The sequence below is a fragment of the Lepisosteus oculatus genome, chromosome 4 (genome assembly GCF_040954835.1).
Source record: "Lepisosteus oculatus isolate fLepOcu1 chromosome 4, fLepOcu1.hap2, whole genome shotgun sequence".
Taxonomy (NCBI): domain Eukaryota; kingdom Metazoa; phylum Chordata; class Actinopteri; order Semionotiformes; family Lepisosteidae; genus Lepisosteus; species Lepisosteus oculatus.
Window position 1 is genome coordinate 8,828,348 of NC_090699.1, and position 9,489 is coordinate 8,837,836.

Genomic DNA, 9,489 nt, shown 5'->3' on the forward strand with positions numbered 1-9,489 from the left:
TGCTGGAGCAAAACCCAGCACGTTTGTGGGGGCACCAGGAGCCCCAGTCGTCAGGTACTACCAGCATATGCAGGTACCTCACCAGTTCTGGAAGCTTTGACAGCAACAAGTCTGACCAGATGTAGTGACTCCAGAATAGAAGTCAACTACTGTACAGCTAGAGCCTGGCTTACAATTGCAAACCCCCCCCTTCAGAATACAATGTTGAAGGCTAGTATTTCACTATTTAGACTAGTAATGGTCTTCCAACGCAGTTACTCTTGTAACTGAGTAGACAGCTGGCTGTTTACATGGAGCAATTTGGGTGAATTTGCTCTTGAGGATCTTCAGGAAATTTCAAGCTCCAGCTTTGGGTCCAGACACCATATGCAGCAGAGGTCAAGAGCAACCGATTTATTACACAGCTGGTGCCCCCTTCTCTTACTAGCAGGTGTTTTTGCACCGGGGAACTGATTGTTTCTGTGAACACAGAAGCTTAACCACAAACACAGCCCATGTCTACAGACCATTGTGCTTGTTACAAACACAAAAGCCAACCTCCTGCTGAGTGGGTTTATACAGCAGTGGCTGTAAATGGAGTCAATAGCTGCCTGGAGTACCTCGTCACTACTGAGGAGTTCATGCTGAACACTCCTTGAGAAGCTCAATTCTTGACTCCTAGAATGACATGCAGATCTGCTCTCCTTTCAGCAACTACAGCCCTTCCCCTGTGCCTTGGGAAAGAACTGTAGACAAAATCAGTGGGTTACACCATCTAGACATTTGGCAAGCTGTTCCAAATAGAGCAATTCCAGTAAACAAGAATAGTCCAGAGAAATTGGGATATTACTATATTCAGTGGAGAGATTTTAATTAACTCAGCTCCCTCATCCATTTGACAAGACATCCAGTTCAACATTTTTATTAGGATTCACTTTCTCCAACAACATCTTGGACCCAGAACCAGTTCCTAGGACCCTAAAAAGCAAAGAGAAACAGTGAGTGGGCCGGTGGTACTGAGGGTAGAACCTCAAGTCACATGCGGGTCAGCAGTGTGTGAGCTACAGTACTTCTTCCTGAATGAGAGGACTAAAGTAAAACAACAAAAGTCTAACTTTGACAAAGAGAGTTACAGTACTAACTGCAATGAGTATAATTCATTAAAACAAGTTAAACATGTCCATTATTACAGCCTGTCAAAAGACCGTTTACCTTTTTATGGTCTTATCGAAGCGGGGTTTTACACTGCATTACTCAAAATGCCTCTTACAGTGCAGATACTGACCCACAATGCTCCAAGATCACGCTCGGAATATCACCTGAGCTCTGTGTAAAGCCAGCAAACAAATTCATCTTATTTCTTGATCGCCTGGACGCCAAAGAAACCTGACAAAGGCTTTCATACAGCTTGAGAAGAGATATTTCACACACAGCAAAACCGCTGCACATTCAGGTTCTGTGTAATCATAGATACTGTTCCACAGAACGATGAAGACACTTTATTAGAATGAAAACAAGGTCCTTCGTAACTCCTTAAGACGTGCTTTACCATTTACGAAAGGCAATGTTGGGGGAGAGCTTGAAACACGATGTAACCCCGAGTAGAGATAATGACGAAAACCACAACTGCCAGGAAACACAACTACGCGTTAAATCACTTTCCTAAACACTACTAATCATAGTCAGTTGTATGCAATAGAGAAATTGTATGTACTGTATCACCATAAGGAGACCATTTTTCCCTCAAAAATCAACGACCTGGACTGCAGCAGGCGACACTGTCTGTTACTTTGCCTGACCAGCCAAAAAAAAGGTTGTGCTGAAAAAAGACGTCCTCCTTACGAAGAACACAGCCAGCAGCCATATCACCCTGCAGCTCACAACTAGCAACCCACTGAAGCTAAGTGGGTGTGAGCCTGGTCAGTAACTGGATGGGAGACCTCCTGGGAAAAACTATGGTTGCTGCTGGAAGAGGTGTTAGTGAGGCCAGCAGGGGGCGCTCACCCTGCAGTCCATGTAGGTCCTAATGCCCAAGTATAGTGACGGGGACACTATACTGTAAACAGGTGCCGTCCTTCGGATGAGATGTTAAACTGAGGTCCTGACTCTCTGTGGTCATTAAAAATACCAGGGCATTTCTCAAAAAGAGTAGGGGTGTAACCCCGGATTCCTGGCTAAATTCCCATTGGCCTTTACCAATCATGGCCACCTAATAATCCCCCTCCATGAATTGGCTTCATTATTCTTCTCTCCTCCCCACTGATAGCTGATGTATGGTGAGCTTTCTGGCGCATTATGGCTGCCGTCGCATCATCCAGGTGGGGCTGCACACTGGTGGTGGTGGAAGGGAGTCCCCCTTACCTGTAAAGCGCTTTGAGTGGAGTGTCCGTCCAGAAAAGCGCTGTATAAGTGTAAGCAATTATTAACGCTGCAAATGTCCGCTAATTCCAGTTGAGTCCTATGCTCTCTGGACCATTTGATAACGAAGCGTACAACAAACAGCCGCCCCTTTCGGTATTTTAATGTCAAGATACCAAAGAGCACTATAAAAGCTGATTAACATCTCGCTTTAAAACAAAAAATTGAAAGACCTCCTCAGAACTAATGAGTTGCCAGCGAAACAAAAGATCCCATCTTGGAACAGCAGCATGAAGCTGGCCCTCCCACAAACAGCACAAACGCTGAAACCCACCTCATTTTTTAGTGCTGCGCTTGTGCTGGGGCGTGCGTTTCCGAGACACAGCACCTTTTTACAGGTGATAAAGTGACCATCCAAGGCGACCCCGACTGTCAGTAACCCCGGCTGCCGAGCGCAAGCACTCCATTACCAATGCAAGGACAAATCTAATTTCCTCTGTTGCACGGGTGGGGGGCAGTAGTTTATGTTGCATTGTTAGTATCTTCTGTACTTTTGGGTAAATGGGGAAAAAATTGCCCGCGATATCCTAATCAGAAGAGTTGCAGATGTAGCATTAAAAAAAATGAACATTTGCACAAAGGCTTTAGCTAGCACTTAGTCACAGTGCGATTGATTAAAATCTAAAGAATTAATCAGTTTCTTATTCTCTCAGACATGTGCACCAATGGACGTGCAGAGATTCAACCTGTCTGTCGTGACACGCGTTTCAAAAAGCTTGGAGTGGCCACTCTCTGAAGACACTTGATGCTCCTTCGTCACTGGTGGGGAACAAAAAAAAAAAGCAGGATTTTTTTTAAAGGGTACTACTGCACAAGGTAGTGGATAACACATCCACAAAACATCAGAAAGTCTACCATCCCACAGATGCAGACATGGACTAGGAAAATATTGTCACACAACAGAAGTGAACCTATCCAAGTTCTTTCATAAACTGTTATTATCCATGTTTAAATGGACCCACTTCCACAGCTAGATGTTTAAAAAGGAGTGATTTAGGACAGTCCTCTCATTCACAAACCATTCCAGAACACCTTGTCACTGGCACAGAGAGGAATAGCATCATGGAACAAGTTGAGATACCCTGTACAACACTGGTTTCACAGGTGGTTACAGCAGTGAGATCTGTATAGACATTCTTGTTAACACTGCCTGAATCACATCACTCATGATTGTGGGATTTTACACACCTTTCTTTAAAGGTGGAGGTCTATAAACGCATTGTGGAAGCTACAGGTTACTACCCCCTATCTAGCTTCCAGGTAGAGCCTAAGCAGAAAGTTTATGAATTCATTCTTACAGGTCATGCTGCATATTTTGCAAAGTGCAAGAACTACTTTTGTGAAAATAGACATTGCTTTGGTGAAGGCTCAACCTGCCTTGACTAAAAGTGTCCAGAACAGAAAAATACCTAAAAAGACAAGTTCACCAAAATCCAGGTTGAAATTTGAGTGGAAGCAGACTTCACCAAGACACTGGCAGTAACCTATATTGACCAAGGAATGACAGGGTCTCATCATAGCAACTAAAGAAATGCCAGATGGCACTATTAAACCCTTACAGTCAGTAAGCCCATGACACACCCTGGATAATGACACCTATTTTACTTGCTCAAGAGCCCAGCCCCCCCCCCCTCTCCAAATACTCAGCACATAGTCACTTGCAACATCTTTATTAGGATTGATGTTCTCCAACAAAACCATCTGAGACACAGAGGCTGCTGGTTCCTGGAGCACAAAGTAGTAGGCAGGAACCTGAAAAAGAGGAGAAAAGCTCTTTGAGCACAGGAAGAGGTTTCCTTAAGAAACAAGATTATAGATGGGAATTACAGTAGGCCTTAGATATGAGCAGTAGACCCATACCCTAGAGGGGAATCCTCATAGTATTTTATTGATGTTACACTCAGCATTAAAAAGCTGATCAAGGAGTGCAATGGTACCCTACGTACCCTTCAGTCCCTGGGACCCTCATCCTTTCCTGGACAGGGGGTCCTGACACAGCGCCTGTCAGCATCAGGGTTCTCCAGCACTGGGATTACTGCAGGAGAAACAGGAAGTCCCCAAGGGGAAGATACTGTTGAGCAGCTGAAAGCAAGGCATCAGATGAGCACAGGCAGAAGGAACACACGCTGGGGAAGAATATGAAACTGCAGACACTCACTGCGGCCATCAAAGCAGCCCTCCACACACTGCCGCTCGGATGGTAGACACAGCTCTGTGGAGCACATGAAGTAGATCTGGAGGAGAGGGGAATGGCAAGAGGGATTTTAGAGTGGGGATAACAGTGACAACTCAGCATGTGGCTCTATAGGGATCTATAGAGTCTGCATCCTCAAAAAGCCTCACCTCCTCATTGATGTAGGAGTAGGAGGTGCTGTCCAGGAACTGGAAGGTCTGGATGTGGAAGCGGCGGTGGTGCTTGGGCAGAGGCAGCTTGGAGTGGATGTGCAGGGTGGACATGTGGCCGTAGTCCAGAGGGTTGGGGCAGCTGCAGGGAGAGGCAGCATGATCAGGACACTGTCTGCAACCCACTAACCAGCCCAGGGTTAGAGCTTTACACACAGTAGCCCCTCACCCATCATAGAGCAGCACCCAGACAGCCTGGCCAGACCGGGGATAAGCAACACAGTAGTGCACCAGCAGCACCAGGCTGGGGTCTGGAGAGTTCAGCAGTCGCACCTCCAGGTAGACTGGGTTCCCCAGCAGGAGCCGGAGGGGACGGTGGTACTGAGGGTAGAACCTGGAGTAGCTCTCGTCTAGAAGATGGAGAAGGGTTGCTTAGCATTTTATACTGCTGTACCATGTTGGGAATTCTACAGAAAGCAGGTTGTTCAACCCAAACCATAGATTTTTAGCAGTTGTCCCTCTGCTAAGATGCATCACCTGTAGCAATCCGGAGCTGCACCCCAAACACTCCCTGGGACAGGACAGCAGAGGGCAGGTAGGGGCTCTTCACCAGGTAGCCTGTGCTGGCCAGGTTCCCCTTAGCATAGCGACACTCCACCAGCAGTCTGGAGAGCAGTGGAGGATTACACAAGTGCTACCATCTAAACAGGCCCAAGATCATGAAATGGTGTCCCTGCTCACCTGAAGGGGCTGTCCCTGGTAATGACTCCATAGCTCTGGATGTTCCATCTGGCCAGAGTCTCCACCTCTGCCAGGTAGATGGTGGTCTCTCCCACCACCTGAGCAGAGACCAGGTAGAAGCAGGGTCAGTACATGTTTAATAACCACCCACAGGAGGGTAGTGCTCCTGTTCAGAGGAACCCTATCCAGTCAATTTTAGGGCTTCTTAACTGGTCCCTTTCCCACTGTACTCACAAAAGCATGGGTCCCACAGCCATTGACAGGGAATTTGAAGATGGCAAATTCTGAGGTACAGATGATAGGGGTGCAGGACGCATTGCCAGCAATCACCAGGCTGGCAGGATCCACAGGGGGTACAGAGATGGTCCGAGGGACAGCAAAGACAAAGTGCTTGTCAGCAGTGCACTCTGGGGAGAGAAGGGCAAGTCAGGATTTGTCCATTTCCATTTAGGGTGGGAAGTTGCCCAAGACTGGGATAGTACAGAAGAGGCCTACCCTCCAGGGGATAATAGCAAGAGGATGTTCCTGGGTCCACACAGCATCCCTTGGCCAAGCAATGGGCTGTGGAGAGCCTCCCTGGACCACAGGCCACCCGATGGCTCCTGGGTATCTTGCAGCCTACAGTGATCGGATTAGACACGTCAGCACAACCAGGGAAGGAATGGCTAAGCCAAAGAGACCTATTCACTCACCCTCCCTTGGTCTGTAGGGGCGATAGGGACAGGACACCACAATCTCTCCTCTTGGCCCATCTTTCGATACATACACTACCTTGACAGTGTAGCGGTGATCCTACAATAATAAAGGCCATTAATCCACTGCTGGGAAGAAGTTGAAGGTGCTATCAAATGCAATTCCTTCTGCTCAGGGACCAGCTATGGTCTTATTTGGAGTGCCTGCTGGAAATCTTAACAAGTAGCTAGCTACATAACTATGCATAGGCTGCTAAGGAGCAAGTAAAGGGTTATTCCATGCTGGAAAGAGATCAATAAAACAGCTCAGCTTTAGTTGGAGGGTGCTCACACCCATAGAAGGCTCACCCACCCACTGGCCATAATAGCTTTATGTGAATCTCCTCACCACAAGCCGGACATGGCAGCCAGTGTACAGGATAGAGAGGGTGTTCAGGTGCTGCCCTGCAGTCACTGAGTAACCACAGGATGGAGTGTCCAGGACAGACACCAGACTGCCAGAGGAACCTGCACAGGGACCACAAGATTTATGGTCAGATTTCATGGCCCATACTATGAACAAGGTGCTAAGAAGTATTCACATCTATTCAGCAATGCAGTGCATGTTACCAGGGAAATGCACTGACACCCCACTGAAGTGGCGCTCTCACTGCCAATCACTCACTCTGAACCTTGATCTCCTCCAGGGGGCCAGCAGGCAGGGTCACAGTCATGCACACCTCACTGCAGGAGATGGTCAGGCCTCTAGGGGGTGGGGGAGGAGGGGCAACTGGAACATGGCAGGACACAGTACCAGTCACCCATCTCCTCTGCTCTTTGTCATAGTATCTCACTGTCAGGGCATAGTATTGCCTTTGGTTCCTCCTCTGCAGTGGAGAAGAGCATCACAGGATCAATTCCTCACTGACAAACCTCACCCAGGCATGTTTGAGCACCAGACTGGCACCTTACCCAGGTCCTGACGTAACACCCTTTGTAGGAAGCCACCAGCACCAGCCAGCTCCTGGTGGTCCGCACCTTGTGCCCACATCTCTTGGGGAGGCTACTGACCAAGAGAGGAGGCATTTTACCTGGGAGAAGTAGGAAAGAGGGGGGTTAAATTCATACAGCTAAGCTCTCCCTTTAGCTCTAAGGGACACATCAATGACACCCCTTGCATTAACAGAATGCAAGAGGAACAATTTGTATTCCTTCTCTGCCTCCTCCTTTGGGAACTTACAGCAAGTCCCCCACTCCAGCCTTTTACAGCTGCTTACTCAAGTTAGACCACTATGGTCAGCTTATGCTGCAGGATGCAGGTACAGTGGACAGGGCAGGACCTCACCCTTCAGCAGGTAGACTCGGCTGAACCGCGTCACAGAGAACTTGAGCATCATACTGCTCTTGCCACAGGACAGCAGGGGGCGGCTGTGGGATTGCTGCTGCTGCTCGGGGTCACCCTGAGAGTCTGGGAGGGAAGAGAAGACCACAAGAAGCGTTACTGGGCAAAATACCTTCACGTTGATAGCTGCAGTAGCAGCAAAGGAACAAGTAAAGGGTTGTCTTCAGTACAGAATAAACATTTACTTGTTCCTGTGAAGAGCTACAAGAATGCATTTCAGTCTAGATGAAGATTCCATCAGAAGGAATTTCTGTTGTAACCTACTTAAAGGAAAGAAGGAGCAGCCATATGCCAAGGAGTCATGCAGACATTCCACTGGTCATGAACACTCCTATGCATCCAGACTTCCTCTTAGAGGAAATACAGTAGAACTACTTCACTACCATGCAGTTGTCTTCACTCCACAGATTTGAAGAAACTCCCTACCAGGATCAGATGAGGGAGGATCTGCTCCAGAGGGACCAGTTGTCACTGCTGCCACATCTCTCTGCACATCAGCACCAGAGTCCTTATCCAGCTCTTCCCCCTCAGCATCAGAGCTCATTTCCATCAAGTCCTGCTCTTCCCCATTTAGCACCCCTCTCATCTCTCCAGCAGAATAACCATCATATCCATCTGGTGGGGTCTCCTGGAATACAGGACTACCCACATTGGGCTCAAAACCATCATAATCTTCCTCTTCACCAAAAACAGCACCTGGACCCTTGAGCTGGGCTTGGGCCACTGCAACACAGAGCCATGCTAACAATCCAGGCAAAAGGAAATCCATCACACCCACTCCTCTCCCCATTTCTCACACAAAAACACTTCAAGAGAAAGAATAACTATGGGGCCTGCTGCTGGGGCTTATATACACGCACTGAGACGCGCGCTGTCCTGTGGGCCAATCAGGAGCAGGTAAGGAAGTCCAGAACATTCTCACACGCTGAGGTTTCGGACGCGGGTGTTGCGAGTGAAATCACGTGACACAGCTTGACTGCCCGGATACTCTGTGATCAACTTGTTCGTGTATCATCAGTCTAAACTGAAACAATATAAAATATAACCTTGACAAGGAAAAAGAGTTACAGCAAAGCGGAACCCTAAATCTCATTAATACAACTTGTAAACAACCTCATTAAATCGTGATGAAATGCCGTTGATCGAATGGCACTGTGATGTGTTTGAATTTCACAATGATTGCTTATAATATTAACATCATAGCTGTAATGCAGGTCGCGGTAACTTTCACTGTGTTCGAAGATCTCGCTGTGTTGACGACCTGAGCAAATTGAAACGCCAGCAAACACCTCCGTATGACAATACATCTCACGAGCTGATATTAGGCATGAAGGTTGAAAGCGAAGGTAGATGACAACAAGTTGATTACAGGAGAGTCTTCTTCAAGGTGAGAAGTGTGTTCATAACGGAAACATTTAACTAGTTAATTTCCGTTCAGTTGTATTCCTAATACGGACAGAGTGTGTGTCGGCATAACTTTTTAAAAACGCATCTTCTTGAGGTTGATCCCTCCCCTACAGACAGCACAAACGATAAAACCCATCTCATTCGTTACTGCTACGTTGTGCCGGTTTGTGCTGTTGAAAGTAGCGTTTTGCTGCTGTCGGTTCCAAGATATAGCGCCTTGTTTTTTTCCTGGTAATCACGTGACTGTGTACAAGCCAGTTTAAAGGTACCAACACACTCGGTACTTTTAACTACTCGATGTGATGAAAACAACGGGTGCAATTTGTTTCGGTGAAAACTGTGCAATTGTAATCTATAGTCACAATTGTAACAATATTTTTCAAGTTTTACTAGCGTGTGTAACGATCATTATAACGTTCTCGACAAATGAAGCTTTCAAAGAGGTCTTCTCTGGAGATGCAGACAATCAATCAGAAATCATTTCAAGTCTCTGCCACTGGGGTCAGCTTATCAAAGATCACAATTGAA

At 47.1% G+C, this 9,489-nt stretch overlaps 1 protein-coding gene across 1 annotated transcript; it reads right to left on the bottom strand.

Moving 5' to 3' along the window:
- Nucleotides 1-4,051: 4,051 nt before the first annotated feature.
- On the bottom strand, nucleotides 4,052-8,376 carry LOC138238311 (zona pellucida sperm-binding protein 4-like). The gene is made up of 15 exons (XM_069188551.1): nucleotides 7,981-8,376; nucleotides 7,498-7,620; nucleotides 7,125-7,243; nucleotides 6,838-7,039; nucleotides 6,562-6,680; nucleotides 6,174-6,273; nucleotides 5,977-6,099; nucleotides 5,716-5,888; nucleotides 5,482-5,579; nucleotides 5,278-5,405; nucleotides 4,970-5,150; nucleotides 4,741-4,882; nucleotides 4,556-4,631; nucleotides 4,344-4,432; nucleotides 4,052-4,149 (listed from the first exon to the last, which is right to left on the bottom strand). Exons 1-14 carry the CDS (start codon nucleotides 8,342-8,344, stop codon nucleotides 4,347-4,349), a joined length of 2,034 nt encoding a protein of 677 aa, XP_069044652.1. The 5' UTR covers nucleotides 8,345-8,376; the 3' UTR covers nucleotides 4,052-4,149; nucleotides 4,344-4,346.
- Nucleotides 8,377-9,489: the final 1,113 nt, after the last annotated feature.